At 32.2% G+C, this 22228-nt stretch overlaps 2 protein-coding genes across 2 annotated transcripts; both read right to left on the reverse strand.

Annotated features, from left to right (window-relative positions):
• Window positions 1-2362: 2362 nt before the first annotated feature.
• On the reverse strand, window positions 2363-5819 carry LOC111495547 (potassium channel KAT3-like). The gene is made up of 11 exons (XM_023145636.1): window positions 5556-5819; window positions 5261-5476; window positions 5021-5176; window positions 4864-4921; window positions 4051-4368; window positions 3700-3939; window positions 3518-3616; window positions 3402-3434; window positions 3138-3323; window positions 2664-3051; window positions 2363-2514 (listed from the first exon to the last, which is right to left on the reverse strand). Exons 1-11 carry the CDS (start codon window positions 5735-5737, stop codon window positions 2375-2377), a joined length of 2016 nt encoding a protein of 671 aa, XP_023001404.1. The 5' UTR covers window positions 5738-5819; the 3' UTR covers window positions 2363-2374.
• Window positions 5820-14545: 8726 nt separating this feature from the next.
• Window positions 14546-20682, reverse strand: LOC111495611 (prefoldin subunit 6-like). Its single transcript, XM_023145722.1, has 5 exons — window positions 20515-20682; window positions 20282-20352; window positions 19889-20013; window positions 18387-18447; window positions 14546-14764 (listed from the first exon to the last, which is right to left on the reverse strand). Exons 1-5 carry the CDS (start codon window positions 20591-20593, stop codon window positions 14708-14710), a joined length of 393 nt encoding a protein of 130 aa, XP_023001490.1. The 5' UTR covers window positions 20594-20682; the 3' UTR covers window positions 14546-14707.
• Window positions 20683-22228: the final 1546 nt, after the last annotated feature.

The following is a 22228-nucleotide window of genomic DNA, read 5'->3' on the forward strand; positions in this document are numbered from 1 at the left end:
TTTTTTTTTTTTTTTTTTTTTTTCAACATGTTCCCATTCTCTACCTATCAAGATTTAAGTGAACCAAGAACTACCAAATAGCATCAACAAGAATGGATGAAAATTTAGAATGTGTTTAAAGAATATATCTTTTTAATTAAGTGGTCATTATTTAAAAACCCAAATCCATCATGGTTTTACTTTTTGGAAGGTGGGTTTAGTATAATTTTTTTTAAATATTTATTTTTAGATAAATAATTTTAAAAATATACTAATTTAGTGTCTTGTTTATAAAGATTTAAATCACTTTTTCAACGTAATTATTAAAAAAAATGGATTATACTCATATATATTAACGTAGATCCAATACTAATAATAAAAGAAATATTGCCGTTTATTATATTTATAACTTTTTTTTTTCAAAACCAACGTAATTATTATATTTTGTTTATATTTACATCAATAAATTTTAAAATCGACATTTTTTTTCGAATTGACATTTAAAATCTTGATATGAAGCATATACTCTTTAGATAAATAACATTAATCAATCAAATAAGTATAAAAGTAACACCAAAAAATTTATTTTCCTACGTCCAAATGACATCTATTTTAAAAAAATGATGACCATTCTTTCGGTTTTTTTTTTCTTTTTTCCCCTTTTTTTTCATGCTTAAAAGGTTATATACCATTTTGAATTATTTCTCGGGTTTATTGAGTCACTAATAGGAGTGTTCATATAATTTAATAACCTGATCAATTTAGACTATTAGTTCAAACTAAAAAAAGTTGGGTTGAGTTAGATTTTTTTTTTATTTTAATTTGGGTTAGGTTGAATTTTTGAAAAACCAAAAATTTGGGTCAATTTGCAAGTTGACAATTTTTAGTTCGGTTCAACCCAACCAAATCAAAAATAGGGTTACGATCCAACTCAACTTTACCCTACTTTTAAGATCATTACAAAATTTAAGAATATACTGTAACTCATTAATATTTGATATTTGAGAAACAATATTTTTAAATAATTAAAAAATAATAGCCTAACAACTAAATTCAATTAAAAAAATAGAAAATTAGATTAATGTTCGGGTGGCTCGAGTCACCACCAAATTTTTAAGTTTGTCCAAAATAAAAATTTCAAATATTATAATTAATATTTTAATTGAAAAAGAGGTACAAGAAACTTGAATCCAGCTCAGCCACTACTTGGATCATGTAAAAGCAATGGCTGAGCATGGGAATCATGTCACCCAACTAATTAAAAACCTTTTTTTTTTTTTTTTAATTATTATTATTTGTGTGTACAAAACAAGTGGTCCAACATGGTCAACATCCCTTTCTTTGGTAATTTATAAATTAGTCATGATCGAATTTCGATCTCTAATTAATTAATTAAAATAAAATTACAATTTCATGTTATAAATAATTTTCGATCTCTAATTAATTAATTAAAATAAAATTACAATTTCATGTTATAAATAATTTTGTCATATCTATAAATAATTCGTCACATTTCATTTTAAGTAGAACAAAATTAAGGTTAAAAAGCAATATAACCTAAGCTCTATAAGAAATAAAGAGAACGTTTTAAAATTTTGATGTAATTTCCATAAATGTGAATGGCTAAGTACTTTGAGATGCATGGGTTTTAGAAGTACGAGTTTTTGTAATTTATAAACAAATTCCCGTACCGAATAGAATTTTATTTGCATAATTCAAAGTTATATAGATTTATCTCGAACATAAAATGCTTCAAAGTATAGTCATGGTTACCTTTCTGATGGGAACAATAATCTTATAAAAAAAATTGAAAAAAAAAAAGAATAATAGAATCTATTATATTTTCATGTGGTTATGATCAATATACAAATGGGTATCTCAAACCTATTCTTTACACAATGGGTATCTTAAATCTTGTTGTTTACACTAATCCAAATGGGTATCTTAAAATCTTACTCTTTACTCTCTTCATTTTAAGCCCATCCATAAAGGGAATAGAATATAATTTATATATATATATATATAAATTTTATGTATCAGCCCATCATTAACAGATATTGTTCGGTTTATCTCGTAACATATCATCGTCAGCTTCACAATTTTAAAATTCATACATTAGGGAGAAGTTTCCACACTCTTCTGAAGGGTACTTGGTTCTCCTCTTGATCCGATGTGAAATTTCATAATTTAAAATTTGATTATATTAAAAAACATTTAACTGTTTCAAGGGCTCGATGAATTGATATAGACATTTTTGCCGTCAAGACAAAATGATGTCAAATTTTGGTGGATGATCTTTTAACAAGTTGTTGTCTCAATGTTTACACGCCTTTGTATTATCCTACGTTGTGTAATTTATCATATAAGAAAAAAAATATGTATATTTTGTGGTGGTTCATTTGAGACCACATTTTTCAATATCATTATTATAAAGAAGAAATAAATGGTCACCATCACGAATCACATTTATATCATCAATTTCTGCATTATCTGCATTCATCACTTTTGTGGGCATTTCCCTTCCAAACTTCTCACCTGCATCAAACACGGGACCAATTCATCAGGGTTGATTTAAAATGACTTTTCAAGTGCTAATAAAAAAAAGGTTTTAATGTTTAAGAAGTCGTTTCAAACAAATATATAGGTTTAAAGACGTGTTTGCTTTTTATCAAACGTGACCTTACCAGCAACTTTACAAAGCTCTTCGATCGAATTCGGGAGAAGCATTAACTTTCCATATTGACTTTCAACCTTGCTTCTATCTCGAGGCTGTATAAATACGGTAACCCTTTTCTTGATTTGTCTCGAGACATTCGAGTAAGAGCTCGTGGGCAAGTTTTCTAACGAGGAACTAATAAAATCCGACCGACCACCTCCATTTCTTGCTAGTAACTTGTTGTTATGAGACAAATTAATGTCGTTTTCACCTCCTTCAAGCTGTTCATCAAACTCAATTCTATGTTCATCTAAGCTTCCCAAATTTTCATCCTCATCTTCACACTGATCTCCAAGCTTCTTTAGCCCACCATCACACCAAACATCGCCCATTATTCTTTCATATTCCTTCATTTTCTGCATATAAACAGCAAAAAACCAATTAATTTAACTAAAAATAATAATAATTAAAAATAAATAAATAAATAAATAAAAATAAATACCATGAAAAAGTTGTTCATGATAATATTCCCATCTTCTGCGTTTGATTGAATAATATACAACAAAGAAGCTCTCTTGATCCTTAAAATTTGCGAAAGATTTGTTGTTCTAACTGTGAAAGGCTGTGGCTTTTGACATAAAACTCCAAGTTCTCCGAATGTGTCTCCACCTGTTGCTCTTCCAATAACCTAAAAATTTTCAAATATTTTGTTAAGAAAATAAAAAATAATAATTTTATAATTAATAATATAAATTCGAGAGCTTACTTGATCATGCCCATCAATTTTGGATATTAAATCCTGAAAATTTGGAATTATTTAAGATTATATATAATAAAAATTAGGAAATTAGAGAAAATAAAATTAGGGAATTTTATAATTACCACACTGCCTGAAACCAATATATAGAGATCCGTTTGAGCTTCATTTTGGAGTATAACATCTTCCTTTGGTGGGAAATACTCAGCCTCCACATCTGAGGCCTTAAGATGAAAAAAAGTAAATTAAAACACAATAATTACTGTGATTATCATTGATTTTTACTGTAATTTTACTGTAAAATTACCAGTTGGAAAAGGAAGTCATGAGAAACTCCTTCAAAGAGGTAGGCCTTCTGAACAATGGGATAGAAGAGATAGTGAGCTATGGAGACTCTAATGGCCTTTGGAAGGTCATTCAATGTGTCTTGCTGCTTCAGCCCTTCGGTTCTAAACTTGAGACATATATGAGACAGCATCTGGTTTTGTATGGGATTCGGTAGCTGATTTCTCGACGCGAACTCTGTGGCAGCTCGTACCGAATCCCTCTGAAAAAAGATCCCAACCCATGTCAATTATCACTTTCGTTTATCGTTTAGAATTTGATCATGCATGGATGCATGTATAGAAGGAAGAATTTGTTTAAAGATGGGACGTACAAAGTTTCGAGTGCGACTCGTCCAATGGACGACGAGATTCGTCATGTTACCGATGAGATAAGAAGTCAAGCCTAAGTTGAAGAGCATGTAAAAGATGTCAAAAAGCATTTCTCTGGGGTTCTCTGCATGGAGATCGCCATAGCCAGTGGTGGTTAAGGTGGTAATGGACCAGTAAATTGCAGTAATGTAAAGGTTCCATAGGCTATCTTCCTTGAAATTTGGGTTCACTGCGCCAATCCATGTTCGTTTTGGGTCCGGATATTTGTCTGCTATTAAGAAATTGAAGCACCCAGCACAATGTACTGCAAATAACGTTACCTGTCAAATGTAGCAATCAACCATACAGTTAGCAAAAGGTTCGAGTAAGTTGAGCCCAGTTAATAAAGGTGTTCGTGAGTTGGGTTGGATTGGACTACGACTGGATCTTACTAAATTTTCTAATTCAAACTACTCTTATTAAATAATGAACCGAACCCAACAATTTATTAAATAATGAACCAAACCCAACCATATAATATTTAGGTTGAGTTTATTCGAGTTATTTATTCATTGTTATTAACAAAAGATTTATTTATTTTTAAATATTTGATAAGATATACCATTCAATCTTAATATATATTTTAATTATTTTATAAACCCGTTATAAAATAAATAAAAATAAATTTAAATATAATTGTATTTATTAAAATTAATAATAAATTTAAATTGATTTATTCCCCTCATTCAAATTTATAAAATTTTTATTTATTTTGACGGAGAATAAAATAATAATAATAATAAACAAATAAATAAAAGTAAGTTGACGATGCTTACAGAAATTAACTTTGTGCAACGAGTCCAGAAATAATTGAACCTGATGTCCTTTTCAAGCCTAAAAAAGGAACCCATGTCAGCCGGAGCTTGATCGGAGCCGAGCTTACCGGAATATATGAATAATTAAAAAGAAAGAAAGTAAGTTCTCATCTAAAACCTTGCAAAGAGAGAGCTGACCCGTCGGAGCCGCCATAGCCGGAGCATATTCAGAAGCTTAAACCCAACTTCCCCACTTTGATTGGTGAACAAGAAACTAATCGACTGCAATGGCGCCGTCGAACAAACGTCGAAAATAAACCAAGTCGATAAATACCTATGAAAAAAAAACATAATAATAATTAATTAAAATTAATCATTAATTATCAGAAAAAAAAAAATTGATTTTTCTGGGTCTGACCTGACTGCAATTTTCTTGGGGTGGTCAACGAGAAGATAAGATTGAGAGTCAAGATAGGCGACGAAGAAAGTCAAAACGATATCGACGGCGAAGAAGGCATTGACGAAGTGATCTATGATGAAGAGAGAATTTTGTTTGTAGGGAAGGAATGCGAATTCAAAAGGACAAATCCAAGCAGAGTAAATGACTAGAGCCACCAGCCACATCTCCCATGCTCTGTTACCCAAAATCCGACCATGGTTAAAATTTAAAATGGTAAAAATTTAAGAGTTTAAAGAGGTAAAAAAAGAGTTACCGATAACGAGGGTTGAAAGGGGAAATGATGTGTTTACGAAGCTTGGTGGATTGGTTGATGGTGGCGCCGAGAGATGGCAACAGGTCAGGGGACAAGAAAGTGCTTTGAAGAGCACCGTTGGTTTGGAACTCGTCGGTGAAGAAGCGCTGGAAGAAGTGCTTTGTACAGGAAGAACATGGCATTGTTTGTTGCAGAAATTTTACAGGAGGCGGCGGAGGAGGCGGAGGAGGCGGAGGCGAGGGCGGGAAAGAGCGAATTTGAAGAAACTCTTTCTGTTTTTTGCGTTATATAATGCTTACAACAAGAACTGTTATTGTTATTATTATTATTATTATTATTTTAATTTGTGTCTGGGAAGCTCTGGCAAATGGAAAATCAAAGGTTCACGTGCAGTGCGCGTGATGTCTGTGAAATAAACTTTTTTTTTTTTTTTAGGAAATTAGAAGGGGAAGGAATCGGACGGTTGAGATTGATTTGGAGAAGCAGTTGGGGGACACGTGTAAACTGGTCTCTCCCAACTTTTTGTAAACCTTTTCCCTATTTGATGCTTAGAATATTATTTTAATTGGCTGCCATTAATCCATCTCAAGTCCAAAAACATTTTATTATTAAAAAAAAGGAGCTTTTTGGATTTCATAATTATTTATTTTTTAAAAATATATTAATAAACTCTCGGGTGTGTTTTATTTATTTATTTATTTATTTATTATATATATATAATTTGGGGACGAGAAAGTACGAAAATGTATGGGAGAGTAATTGGGAGGTGGGCGATCACAAATGGTTGTCGACTCCATACGTCAATTTAGTCTCATGTACATACATCTCGTTCATGATCACTGTTATTTTGAATCAGTAAATTCTACATTTACGGTAAGTAATTTTATTTTACAAGAGGGAAGTGAATTGACGGATTAGACCTTTGAATTAAGAATGGGCTCTCAAGTCCAATTAAGTGCAAGAATAAAATGGACCAAAATTCTATTCTCATTCTCTCAATCAACTTTCTTTTTAATTATTCCATATTATCATTTTCCTTATTTTACAGTTGTTTTCTTATTGGGAAAAAGGGTTAAAAATCTTCTGATGTACTATCATAAAAACATGTGATGGAAATTATTTGATTTTTTAATTTTGAAAATTATTTCATACGTCAAAAAGGTAACACTTGAGTAGAAGAGAAATACATGAATAAACCGATATTATATTAAATGAGAAAGATTCTACATTGATGTTGATGGTTAAACGTGTTTTATTTGTAGCAATTTTATGTGAGTGATGACATAGTATATTAGAAGAACTCGTGTTGTTACGTGGGAATAATCTTCACTCTTAAGAAGTGATGCCGAGACTATCCGATGTAGAGACATAAAAAAAAATTAAAAGTTGAATAAAACAAGATGAAAATTATAATTTAATGCATATAATAATATTGCATAGTGAATCTGATTGGGATGAGGACGATGGGGCGGCACAGACCAAGCGCCAAGCGCTTGGGTGGAGGCAGAAAAGGACCATAGACATCGGCCATCAGCCATCAGCCATCGGCCATCGCCAATTTACACATTAAATATATCTTATTGTGCTGAGTTCCAACTCCAAATGCAAAGCCTTTTCAATTTTTGTGGTTGCACTTCCCATACATATATATTTCTTGATGTTGATTGCTACTCAAAGTGGAGCTCAAACTTGATTCCCTTCACCCATGGGGATAGAATCATATGAATTTTTTTTTTTTTTTTATTTTTTGTAATGGAAAAATTAGTTGTCGTATCTACACATTTATTATGCAAAATAATAACGTGCAAATATGAACAAAAAAAAATCTTGTCTTCTACCAACGCACTATTTTAATTACATTGATAAAGTAAGTTTATAACACTAATATATTAATTTTATATATTGTAATGATATGCTGTAATTAGAAACCCATTAAACAAAAAGATTGGAATACTTAGCTTTGTTTTTAATTAATTATGTGATATTTAAGTTCGTATAGTTTGTCATGGTAAAATGTTGAGGTTTAGGTTTCTGGGTTATAAAACTCGATTATTTTACCCTTGAAGTTTATATTGTTAATTACAAATGAAATTTTATTGATTTTTTTTTTCTTTTTTTATCTCTAATCTTTCTTTTTCTCTTTTTCCTTTGTCTATTTTTGTGAGATCACACGTTTGTTGGAGAGGAAAATAAAACATTTCTCATAACAATGTAGAAACTTTTTCTAATAGATGTGTTTCAAAACGGTAAGGTTAACCGTTATAGATGTCCAGACAAAATGAACCATATAAGAGAGATAAATAATAAAAATATTTGTTAAGTTTATTAATTACAAAATTAGAAGGAAAAAAAAAATTGCCTAACTGATTAATACAAATATTTCTTTTCTTTTTAATTATAATAATATTATTTTAATTATGTGTGGATGAACTTAGAGCCAAACATTTTTTTAAGCATATGCCGATTATATTTATGATGTAGATATTTCGGCCAATATGAAACCTAAGATCCATTCCCTTGACTCATTTATTCTATTTTTTCATAACTTTTTTAATATATATTAAAAAAAAAATTGGGGTTTATAAAAATAAAAATAAAAATAAATGGTAATAAAATTGGTTTAAATTAATTAAATTTGGGGTTAAGTTGAAGAAATCCAATCATTTTATTTGTGGTTGAGAGTTGGGAGAGTAAGACCTTAGCTATTTGGCTTTTGCATTTATGACGTGGACTAGCCAAATATATTCCCTTCTGCCCAAGGAAAATAATGTAAAATAAAATAAATTTCATTTTTAATTAATAATTATAAATAGCGTAGAATTTGTACAAGAATTTATTTTATGCCAACTAGAACAACCCCTCATTTTATATTTAAATAATTTAATAAATCTCATAATCAAAGGTTTCAAAACAATACTTTTACAACATTAGCCACGAACCCGGTATATCCAATAAATAAATAATTTATTTATTTATTTATTTATTTTGTTGTATTATAAATAACTTAACTCCTAATTAAATTATTAATTATGTTAGGAAATTAAATATTTGAGCTATAAATTGAAATAAAATAAATTTAGAAAAAAAATTATTGAGGATGGAATGTCAAACGTAGAAGAAGCGTTTAAAGTGATAAAAAATTGACATATAGAATATTGGAGCGTTGTTCCAAAGAAAGGGAAACCTAGGAAAGACCAATTGGGAAGAAGGGACCTCCACGGTTCGTGTCTCTCTCACCACCTCCTATTTCATTTCTCATTCGTGTAGAAATGTGTAAGGATCGCTGCGTTTATAGGGTGGAGCCATGGTTGAGTTGGGAATGTAATTTCCGTTTCTGATCCCGTTTAGTCGACGATAAATTTTTCTCTTGCTCCCTCTCCATCTTCCATTTAAAAGTAGCCCGATCTCCATGAATTAAATGGACATTTTCTATTCTACACATTCTAAATAGACCCATCAACCACTAAATATGTACGATGTTATATAGATAGTGCCCTCTAACTCTTAACACATAATCGACACTAAGCTAGTAAATGGTACGAGTGATTCGTGAATGTTATAGTGCTACTCAGTTATCATTATTCGACATACAAATTTTGCTAGATTTGAAAGCAAATAAACTCGATTCAAATTTTAATTTTCTTTATTTATTTAAAAAAAAAAAACCTTATATTAATGTGAATTATGACACAATGCCCATTATATGATGGGAGATATTTAGGTAAAAGGGCTGCATACTACGAAACTTTGGTGGGTTTGTAATTAAGGTGGTCGACATCCAAAATTATTCAACAAAGACATAAAATTTGTAACATCCTAGTCCCTCCCTTAAAAAAGTCTTCGATTTCGATGTGTCACAAACCATATCATTACATGTCTTTTTCGTTCAGAGCTATAATATAATATTAGTTAATTTATAAATATAATGGTTAAGTCTACCGACAATAGATATTGTCTATTTTAGCCTATTATCTATTATAGCCAGCTTTACAATTTTAAAATGAGTTAATTAAGGAGAAGTTTCAACACCCTTATAAAAAATATTTAGTTTCTCTCTCAAATCGAGGTGTGGTCTCACAATAAACTTTCAGATTAACGTTAAATTAGTTCGTGAACATCTAAGTTCATGCCAATGAAGATACCGTTACTTATTTAGATTCAACCATCTTCAACAATATCTACTCCTAAATTTCTTTCTTTCTTTAGTACAATAAATGAATAGGAAGGTTTAAATCTTTCAACTCAATGAAAATAGTACATGTCAATTATAGTCATGCTCACATTTACGCAAATTTCCGTTCTTTTTTGCTTCAAGAGTCATAGTTGAGTAAAAGAAATGTGTCATCTTTATCGCAGGCTCACGTTTACTCAAATTTCCATTTTTTTTTTAGCTTCAAGAGTCATATTTGAGTAAAAAAATGTGTCTTTTTTGGACTTTTTCTTTCGGGTTTTCTGTCAAAGTTTTTAAAATATGTCGGTTAGGGAGAAATTTTCACACTTTTATAAAAATATGTTTCATTCTCACCGATGTTGGATCTCACACAATCCACCCCCTTCGGGAACCAACGTCATTGCTAGCACTCGTTCCTTACTTCAATCAATCTGGGACCCTCAATCCATCTCCCCTTCAAGACCCAGCGTTTTTGTTGGCACACCATTTGGTATCCATCCCCATTCTAGGCTCAACCTCCTCATTAGCACATCACCAAATGTTTGGCTTTTATATCATTTATAACGACCCAACCCCACCGCTAGCAGATATTAAATTCTTTAGGCGTTTCCTTTAGAATTTTCTCTCAAAGTTTAAAAAACGGTCTTCTAATAAGAGGATTTCCCTGCACTATAAAAAAATGTTTTGTTCTCATCTCTAATCGACATGGGATCTCACACTTATAAACACTACTTTCACCTATAACTTCTTTATTTTATTATATAGTAACAATATTTTCAAAATCCATGTCATCTAAAAATAAACTAAAAAATCAATTATTACTTTAACATGAGAAAATAAACATAATTTTTATTTGAAGAATTTAAATAAATTTGTGTAAAGTATTAGTAGCATTTAAGAGGAAGCGTTGGTTTTCAAAGAAACAATAATTTTAAAGACAAAAACGTACGATTTTTGCAAACAGTTCGTCTGAAACATGATGAAATGCAGTAATAGAGCGACACGATTGCCTCATCGTACGTCTCCAAAAAACCAAAATAATAATAATAATAATAATAATAATAATAATAATTAAAAAAAAATTAAAACTCGATTAAAAAATAAGATAATTAAGACAAACGACCGAAAAAAATTAAACTTGCGTGTAAATTTCTTTTATTTTTTTAATAGAGATTTAAATCTTTAATATTTTCTATTATGTTTTATCATGTATGGTCGTACTTGATTAATCGCTTTTTGTTGTTCAAAATAAATAGTTTTATTTTTATAATTTTATAATTGTTCCAAACTTTTAGAAGTTGAATTAATCAAATTTAATTTTTCTCGTTCTATCTCTAAGTATCCATTCACTCGAAACTGATCCGCTTCCATTTCGACTTTTCGTAAGTGGGCCGGGGCTTTTTTCCACTATTCAATAGCTCTCCGCGGAGTTCTTCTGAATTTTGAATTGTTTTCAAGATCCTCTGTTTTCGATTATCTAATAAATCACTTAATGAAAGTAGATTGTCTTTCCATTCATTTCAAAACTTGGACGATCCTTTTCCGAACCAAACATGAATCTTTCGATTCATTTGGCTCTCACTCTCAATTATTGCAATTATTTCTGGTAAATTATCTTTTTGAATGTAATGAGCCTATCCTCTTTTCTCTATTCACATATGTATCAAACCTATAAAACTGCCGATAAATAACGGCTCTAACCATTTCATAGCTTGCCCCATTCATAAGACAACAGCCACAAAAACTCAAAAGGCCAACAAGTTTTAGTTCCACTTATTGAGAATGAATAAAGATCAAAGAAAACCCAAAAGCCAAAAACCAAAAACCAAAAAGGGTATTTATCCTCTTGGTGGTGGAGGAGTTGGTAGGGCTTTGTGGGGGAAGCCTATCTTAGTGCTATATATTTTGTGGTTGATATAATGATCAGATATGGAGACCACAAAATCCAATGCCAACTAACCTTACGCGTGCTGCTCCTTTCAAGATATTTTGGTCGAAAATTATATCTTAATAGTCTGTTGAGCTATGTTCACGTTCGTAATCTTAGATATCTGTATCAATTCGCTAAAATCATGGGTATTATTTCTACAGATATGATGAAGGTTTTTTGATTGAGATGTATATCTTAACAGTTTGTTGAGCTATAGTCACGATCGTAATTTTGTATATCTTTATCTACTCACTTAAATCGTGAGTATAATTTATATCCAATTATATGAAATTTAAATATTTGAAATAATAAATATAGGAGTCAACTATTTTATTTCTTTCCTTTTTGTTTTACTCGTTAATTAGTTTAAAATTCAAATGGGTATGTTCTATTGCTTTTGATGAGAATTGAAATTAATTAATTTAATGTAAGTGAATGATGCGATGGAATCATAAATTGCTTAAGATATTGCTCCATTAAACATCAATGGAAAGTAATATTGAAAATTAGATAATTTAATTTGATTACTAAATATCAAATTAAATTATTTTGATAGAATAGTTCGACTATTTATCCTCGTGTATAAAAAATCTACCTATATGGAATTACGGTGGATTAATTTTTTTTAATTTCATGAATAATAACATCATCGATTCTAAAAAGTAAAAAGTAAAAACGTGTAAAATAGACAAGAATATTAATATCTAACCAAATATATAATTACATGAGTTTATTCTTCCCAACTATGAGTACACATCAAAATCACCATCTTTTAAGACTTTCTTTCCTGTCTTAACAATCCATTAGGAATCCATATTTTCAATCCTCCTAAACATAAGGAAGTAAAACTAATCTAAGCTTGATCATAAACTTAAATGTGGTAATGACATCATGAAAGAGATCGAACTTTAGTTTGATAATACTATTTATTTTTATTCAAAATCTCAATTATTCTCACTCACAAGCTCGCTACACGTCCAAACTTTAAGTTGTAATTTGATCAAAAGCTTTAACGCCGGTAATTTTGATTCAAAATCCCAATAATTTTCTCCAACTTTCAACTTATCCTTTTTTCTAAGATGACTCCAAGAACAAAGTGAGACGAAATGGAGTGGGGTCAAGAGCATTTTTTGGCTACAAACTAAGATGATGTGAGATGCCACATCATTTGAAGAGGGGAATGAAGCATCATAAGCACGAGAAACCTCTCCCTACCAAATGCATTTTAAAACTTTGAGAGGAAGCCTAGGAGGGAAAACCCAAACCAAATGCATTTTAAAACCTTGAGAGGAAGCCTCGGAGGGAAAATCCAAAGAGGACTAAAAGGTGAGGGGCTGTTATAGATGAATACTGAACTTATAACTTATAACTCGACTGAATAGAAACCTAGAGACAATACAATATTCTACCCCGTATATCAACTGAAAAGAAGAAATGAGATTCAATCGATTACGGAATGACTCAAACTTGTGGGTTATAAGTTACAAGCATTACATCTACCATTTCCTGAATGACATGAATCGGAAAAATTCATAGCTTGTGGACAGAAAAACTTGTAGAGAATGTGGTGTATGTTGAAAATCAAGCTAACAAGCTACTAAAACCATACAGAAAAACCATGGTCCGCGGCAAGGAGTTCAGTTTGGGAGTTGCGCACATGCACAAAAGCAACAGAATGATTTGGTCCCTTGCACAATGATTCACAATATCTGGACCTCCTTCCTTGGTTGCCAAATGGGTTCTATGTCAATTACCACACCATACTTTTATTTTGTCAAAGCTTGAAATCACTATGAAGAAATAAAATCAAGGTCACTCAAAAAGAGAATCATGAGTCTCAAAAAGTAAGGGAAGTATGCCATAAAAATACTATTAAGGCCACTCTCCGTCCCTTCCCCACCATGGTCACCTCAACTGCATTGCTATCTGATCTAATCATCACCAACAAAATGCCCTCCGAATGGTCCATTCTCTGTCTCTCCCAGTAAGGTCGCTTCTCCCATAAAAAGAAACTTCCCTGGAAGGCGTCCCTTGAATCAAAGGAGCTTTCAATAGAATGTCTTCCTAAGAGTGAAGGTGCTAGGGTAGGTCATTGAGAGTTAGTTTAATATTTTTCAAAATAAGAGAGAGCAAAGGAAGTGAGTCTAGGAACTGCCAAAATAGGAGAATGATTCCCAGAAAATCATACCCCACAACCTAAAAGAATTCTGCATTTTGATTTCAAAGGACTGCTAAATGAGAACAACCTCCTTTGAAAAGCTTTATGAGCCACCAATCTTTGTACGATTGGCACCTGATCCAGAACTATACAAATCAAGACGTATCCAAACATAATGAGTTGATCCAATTTGACAAGCTCTGTTTCTTTCTCACAGAAAATCATTCGGCGCAAAATTTTGAACTCAAAATGGGTTCCTACATAGTGGTGACCTATCTAAGATGTCAAGTTTTCTCAGAGAGGTATGTGAGCTAGCCTGGCCCAGAATGCTCACGTTATTTCCTTTAGGGGAAGAACATCTAAACAGAAAAAGTTTTAATAAGATTTAATGGGGATCGGTACCTGAAAGCAATAATTGGTAGTCTAAAAAGATGGGGAGCGAAGAAGTGTATAAAACCACCATTAGGCTGCGAAGTATATAAACCAGATGGAGAAAAAGAAGAGCACATACAACAATCAATAGCAAAAGTCCATGTAGATCAAAGAGTAGCAAACACCACTCATGGTCATGGATGGATGAAACCCCGCTATATACATACCCTTGAAATTCAAGGAATTACCATCAATTCTTTTTCTTTCAAGAAGCCCAAGTTCTAGTCAAATTACAAATGCTAAATATTTTTCTTTTTGGGAGATGCTGAGTTCTCGTTAACTATTTTGCAAGAAATACGAATGTTCAACATAGGAAGTGCATGCATCTATAATCAAAATCGAACTAATTAAATATTGTCAAGCTTTTGAGTGTGCAGTGTAACTTTAACTGGTACAAGAGAGATTGCAAAAAGAAAAACAGAAGTTTAGGACGTACAGCTGAAAAACAACAATAAAACATGTTACACTTTAGCTTTTCCAGCCTGCAGGGATTGAATCCTCTGCTGTAACTTCAATATCTGCAAGACAGCATAACAACAATGAGCAATTGAATTGCGAAGTATTTGAGCAGTTTATCCACAGAACAAAAGGTTTATCAAAACAAACGAATAATTGTGCTGAAATAAGGAAGAACTTTTTGTTTCTAGAACGATTAGGACAAAAGAAGCCTTTATCCCATTCAGCCTATTTTCAATGTTAACCATTACACTCACTAATTCATCATGAAAACGATCAGTGCCAGAATGATAGCCTCGTTCTTTTTTTTCCAGTGTTCAAGTAGATGCCATTTTTCTACTTGATTCATAATTAAATAGACGTGACATATTGGGTTCTGCAGTATTGCCTTTAACTTCAATCTAAACAAACTTTCACATAAATTTTGCACAATGTAAGAAGTACAAGTTTGTATTCAAAATTTGAAGACGTGCAGATTTACTTTATACCGTTCAAAATGAGCATCCATCAGATAAATAATCTGCATTTTAGTTTGTGGACTGAGAGAACAGAGTTTTCTTTGAATTTTTATTTCTAGAATTCAGAAACAAAATTTATGGCCCCTCACATGCTCTAGAAAGTCCTCAATTTTGGCAAGAGGTTCAGTCTCTCTCTATTCTAGTTTCTGGTTATTGGATGGTGATTCTAGTGTTTCTCAATGTTCTCACTAGAGGTCCAAGACTGGACCCCCAACTAGAAGTATGCGCCATTTTATGTCCTTCATTGATCAAGCAGCCTAAATAGAAATCCCTCAATAACTGAACTGCAGCCCTACCTAACGATTTTATTTATTTTTGGATTAAAACAAGAGAGAAAAATGAAAAATATAAGGCCATACAAAAAAACAAGTCCATAAAAGGGAGCCCTACTCAAGAAAGGGGCTTTAAGTGTACAAAGTAGTACTTATAGAATAGTTACAAAAGATCTTCAATAAGGATATTCGAAGAGAAATATGAAATCTAACAAGGGACAAACATCACTAGGGTCTCTCTTCAACCTCCAAATGCCCTATTATTCCTCTCTCAACAACGCTCCCCCAAAATAGCACACAACCCAACAAGCCATAAGAACCTGCCCTTCTCACAAAAAAGTAAATGGAGGAAGAACTCCACAATCATATCACTAGGGACCCTATGAGAGAATTCCACATGGATCTCGCGAACTCACATCCCCAAAGAATGTGATTCAAGTCTTCCTTCATTTTCTAATAGAGAATACAACAAAACAGGTCAACCAATAAGGGCAACTTCCTCAAAAACCAATCCAAGTGTTAACTCATTCATGTAAAACTTGTTAGGTAAGAATCATAGCTTCCTTCGGGAACTAAATCCTCTAAAGAGCATAAGAGACATATTTCCTAGCGCAGAGAGGGGTCCATCAAACAACGAAAGAAAGATTTACAAGAGAATCCTCTCTAAGAGTTGAGACTCCAAACACAAGCATCACTTCTCCCGAGCCCAAAACCAATCTCCCCAATCAAAGACAAAAGAGAGAGAGACAACATTTGTTACTTCCCTATCGTACAACAAGTGATGGAACCCAAAGGAGAAGGAAACCAAACTCCCCGACCAAACTAAAATATCAGTCACCAAACGATTTTTAAAGAAAGACAAATGATAGAGATGGAAAAATGTCAAGCAGATGGGTCTATCCCCAACCCACTGATCTTCACAAAAATATGCTTCCTTCCCCTCCCCCATCACACAATGAACCGAGTGGGAGAAAGAAGAGAGCTTGTTAGAAATATTCTTCCGCAGGTTTCAATAAGTGTCTTTAACCTCACTCGACAACCTCTCAAAAGGATAAGGGTCATACTTGCTACCGATAATCCTATGCATTTAGCTAACAAAGCTTTGTTAGAGTTGTTAAATTACCAATTTCTAACCCCCCAGGTTCCCATGGTTCCCAATGATCTCCCACCTAACCAAGTGCGCCCCTTTTCCTTCTTCCAGTCATTCCCAAAGGAAATTTCGTATAAGCTTCTCAATATTCTTACAAACCAAGCACAAGGCTCCAATAGGATGAAGTAATAAATAGGAATACTACTCAGAACCCAGCTTTGGAGAAAAAACATTTCCTCCAAGAAGCCGATCTTTTTTTTTAACTTTGTCCACCACTGAGTTCCAAGAAATAGATTTGAAATTATTTCCAAGAGGGAGACTTTCGCAAGATGAGGGAAAGGATCCTATATCACAGCCCACCATGTCTGCCATCTACTAATGGATTGCAATTGAGCCTCCTAATCTGATACTTAATCCTATTAATCTTAAGCCCATGGCTTCAAAGAAAGCCAAAAAAAAAAAAAAAAATGTAATCAGCAAATTTAAGGTTGGATAAATCCATATTCTCCTTACAAACCTCAAAGGGATCAATAATTTTCCTTCAACGTCATTGAAAACAAGCATGCTCAAAACATCCGCATCAAGAAAAATAAGAAAAGTGGATAAATGGTCCTGTCTAAGGCTTCTGGAAGCCTTGATCTTACCCCCTCGGACCCCACTTTAGGAGAAAAGAGTAACTCACATTCCTCGTACAACTCCACATCCACATCCTCCACTTCAAACCCTTTCTTTCCAAAACTTTATCCAAGAAAGTCCAATCAACGTGATTGTAGGCCTTTTCAAAATTAATTTTGTAAACCGATAAATTGCATCCTATTATTAACACTATCGAGCCATCCCTTCAAGAAGAAGAAAAGGCTTCTTTGGATACATATGGTTAAAGCCTTCTTTTGGGCTACTTGGACTGAAAGGAACCACAGGGTCTTTGCAAAGAAAACAGCAATCTTATGCTAGATTTTTTTTTACATCATTATCTTCTTCACCAATTTCCAGGTGTAAATTGTCTCTAAGTTCTCATTCTTATAGCTTATAGCTTTATATTTGCTTGAAGAAGTTTATTGTAACACCTTTAGATTGAGGCATCTCTACCCCTCTTTTCTTAATTTCATACATCAATTATTTAACTCATTTATAGAGGAAAAGAAACACGTTAGATTTTTTTAAAAAAAGGTAAATAAATAAAAAATAAAATAAATTAAGAACTGGCCCTATGATCTCATAAAGAGGAAGAACCCTATTCAATCATTTATGGAGGAACCATAGAAAGATCTTATGAAACAAAAAGGAAAATCATGAACTCTATTCTCTCGATGTAGGCATTCTTTTTCTTATTTTTTTAACTTCTAGTCTTCAATGCTTCAACTGGGAAAGGACTTCGATGTAGTTTTAAAACCAACTATTCAGTCCAACTTCAATTATTTCTACATGAGTTCAACCTAGATGAAAGGTAGCAGACAGGAAAAGGCCATGCATCTTGAACTTAGTTTCATGTCAAGGAAAAGATGGAAAAGGGGATGAAGCAGCATGCTAAAAAAAACTTCTCTAAATTTAGTCATTTTCTCAATTTGCCTATGGTTTTAAATCAAGTTCAGATTTCAGTTTCTCTGTTTTCAAACTTTTTTCTCCAGACACATTTTACAGCCTTGTGTATTCAACATATCTGAAGACACAAAATCATTTCTGGATCCTCCAACAAACAAGCAAGAATCAGGTACAAAAAATGTTTTATTCCTTTCTTTTGGGGTCCTGCAAATATCAGTCGAAGGTGAGCTTTAAGATCTAAAGAAGTATGAAAAGTACAAACCGCATCTCTCTTGCTATTTTGCTTCTCTTCCAAATCTTGAAGGGCTGAATCAAGACGTTTCCTGAATTGTGAAAAAATCATTGAATTAATACACAATTATTAAGGTATATGGAAGTGGAATGTTGCGATTGATAAAGAATAAAATGTAAGGATATAGATTGGAAGGTTTTCTTTTAATAATGTCCTTCAGTAGAGGTTTCCTCTACTTGAACCTCTAGTTAGCAACTTTTCTTCTGTTTGGAAGTATATGTTGTCTCTTTTTTTAAAAAAATGAATAAATTAAAGATGAAAGGAACCAACTCCTACTAAATAGACTCAGATTTTGCTTGATTGATTACCAAACAAAATATTTTCTTAAATAATAAACAAAATTTTTCATTGAACAAATGAAAAGAGATGACTTCTCAAATGATACAAACTCACGAAAGAGTGAATAAATATCATTACAATGGAAATAGAAAGGCAATCTAGTTAATACGTATATCATAGGATGAAAAATAAGCATAAGATTTAAAAAAGGAGCATGAAGATGAAGCATGACAGCCTGCTGTTTCAAACCGATCAACCCAAGGAAGATGTTTTTCTTAAATAAATCTTATGTTCCTTTCCGACCACAATTTGATAAGAGAACTTCTTACCACAGAAATTCAAATTCATAGTAAATGTGAGTTTTTTTCCATATATGATCCAACTAAAAGCTTATGAATCTTCAAGATAGGGAGTTGATAGAGTAGAACTCCAGAGTAAATGACATGTGATGAAAAATGCTATCAACATTTCAAATGAAGAATCAAATAGCAGACATGTCAATAAAGTTGAGTCAAATTTCCTTGGCAGTTGCCCATCCTGGGATGGCAAAAGAAGTGTTCATTGGCTAGTGAATGGGGTCAGCTTGGCAAAGAACCTATATGCAAAGAAGTGTCCACTGGTTACTGAATAATTTGGAGATCTTGTAGGCATGCCTGCATCTCCCACATTTTTATTCCATCTTCCTCAACAATAAATAATCCCATAGGTCTTACCATGTCTCTAAAGGTTGTAAAGAAGGTGTTTCTCTTGCTCCGTTTCTTTTCATGGTCAAACTCAAAGCTAATGTTTCAGAAAGTATGCTCGGCAAGGTATGCAAATTGATACTCTTAAAGGGGTTGTTTACAGGCAAGGACAATGTCCATATCAATCAGAAGAAACTGTCTAATGACACCAAACCCTTCTTGTCTCCTCCATCTTGCTTCCAGAAAAATCCAACATAGTTTCAACATATACAAAGTCCATAATATGATCAGCTATCTATGGCTAAGATAGAGCCATCCAAAAGGTAAAAAAAAACACTTCATTTAAAACTAAGTAGCAACTTGATAACTGTGAGAGAGACATTCAAAGTATATATATTTTATTAGGTAATTAGTCTGATGAAGGTTCTCAAATGGTTGTTGCTATAGTACTACTATCACTACTATCCATGAACTAATAATGTAAACGGAAAAATAAAGAAAAAAACATACAATTCTGCAGAAATGTAATCAATTCTCTTGCGAACATTGGCATTTGCTTCTGCCAAATCTTGCTTCACGAGCACTGGACCAATCAGTTTATATACATTTGCGTCATCTTTGAGTAGATTCAATTCCTGCGTACGTAGCCAAGGAAGAAAATCAGGAAAAAAAAAAAACAAGTTCACACATAGTAACAATGAATGAGAAAAATGTCCGCTGATAAGAATGCTTCAAATTCTTAATGTATACCAGATTATATAAATGTAAAGAAATTCCATAATCTAAACCACATGTCAAATAAAGTGAAAAACATGCTCTAAAGGCTTGCCCTCCTGACTACAGAACTATGCACAAGCATACAGTTTAATCTACAAGGGAAACAGGTCAGAGGCGTGGAAAAACCTTAAGGACGAGCTCGTTCTCACCCAGCTGAATAGTGTACTTCTTCCTAATTTGGTGGTTCTTCGCAATATCTGAAAAATCCATTACCACGTTAGGCTTTTCGTGAAAGAAAATTGACAGTATCGAATCCAGATAGATCAGGCGACACAGTATATGGATTGAAATATTGATGTTTCAATAAACCGTGCTAATCGAATGAACATGGAGGAAACGAGAATCGATTAGAGACTTGCCTTTCTGTAGCTTGCTGAGATCGTTGGCTTTCGTCTCCAGCTCGCGCTGTAGCTCTCGAACAGCACTTGTGGAACTCATTCTCGCTGAATCGTCGACTTCCTCCGTTGCCTAGGAAACTTAGCGCCCGGTAGGATGCTCAGTTACTAGTTTATTAACAATTTTAAATTGGAAAAAAAAATGTATAGGTTAAAATATAGTTTATTATTTTTATTTTTTATTTTATCATTATTATTATTATATATAAAAAAGTTAAAAGTATAGTTTCGACCTCTGCGTTTTATTTATTTGTAAAAAAAAAAAGACCAAAAACTTTAATAATATAATGTTTTAGGTTAAATATTCAAAGGTAAAATAGGAGTTACCAAAAATTAAAAACAAAATAATTAAATATTCCGTATTCAGTAAATAGCAAAATATATATATATATATATATATATATATATATATTCTTGCTAAAAAAAAATTTATGTCATCTTGGGTTGACTTTTGTGTAAAAGACGTGTCTGTATAAATACATTTTAATTGATGGATCGTGATATTTGACATATATAATATTGATCACACTCACGTATAAATGTACGCATCGCTTATGTGTATGATCATCTCGACTCACATAGTTGTATCGGTCCACGTCAACTAATTCATTAAACACAAGTTAATTAAGTTAAGACTTTTTTATTGCCCAACCAAAGAAATGGCTTTCCATGAAATATTGGAAGGTTTTATTTGATTTTTCAAGTTAAGAGTATTATTTTTAAGATTTTAAATTATAGTCAATTTGTGTTTAATTGCCAATGGTTGAGATTGGAACCTGCTTTTTTCAATCAACCACAAATTACTTTCAGTTTAGTACTAAGCCTATAAATAATTTATTTAGGATATACTATAATATAAAATTTTTGAATATTAATTTATTGTATTTAGATTCGCATGCTAGAATCATTAAAGTAGTCTTGATTAAGTTATATTGTGGAATGATTTGAATCATGAGTTTAAAAACAAATTTGATTTACTTTTGATTTTTATCATCAAAGTAATTTATTCTAAAACTCTCTTCGATTAATTATTACCGTTTTTTGGATAATTGAATAATTTAGATATAGATATTTTATTTTTCAACAAGCTCGAGGATGAAATTAGAATTAGAAGAAACAAAACCTTTTGAAGGGGAGGAGGAGTATGTAATTGTTGTATTTAAATAAAAAAAAATCAATATTTAGTATATATATATGTGTATGTATATATTAAGAAAAATGTTAAAAACGGTATAAATTAACCTGTTGTATAAACTAAATATAAAATTTAATTAAACAAAATTTGAAGACACTAAATAAATTAAAATTACGCAAAAACAAAAATAAAGAGAAGTATTTTCGTAATTTAGCCTAAAAATAAATTTAAAAAGAAAGAGACACCACCGTGCGATACGTCGGCGGTTACGGGTCACGTCGGAAGCACCGTAAAAATCGCAATAAAGAGACGCATTTCAGCTCGTGTTGTTTTTTTCCTTTCATTTTCGCGGCATCTCAAACTCCTTTTGTTGGTTTCTTTCACGTTTTCTGTTTAGCAACATTTTGGCGACGCGCCTCCTTGCGCGTGGAAGTTAGGAGTTTTGTGAATTTGCTGCGGGCGACCATGGCTGCATAGGAAGCTCCAAAATGCTTTGAATTCATATACCACCTTCCTCCTTTTTTTTTTTTTTTTTTTTTTTTT

The sequence above is a fragment of the Cucurbita maxima genome, unplaced genomic scaffold (genome assembly GCF_002738345.1).
Source record: "Cucurbita maxima cultivar Rimu unplaced genomic scaffold, Cmax_1.0 Cma_Scf00021, whole genome shotgun sequence".
Classification (NCBI taxonomy): Eukaryota; Viridiplantae; Streptophyta; class Magnoliopsida; order Cucurbitales; family Cucurbitaceae; genus Cucurbita; species Cucurbita maxima.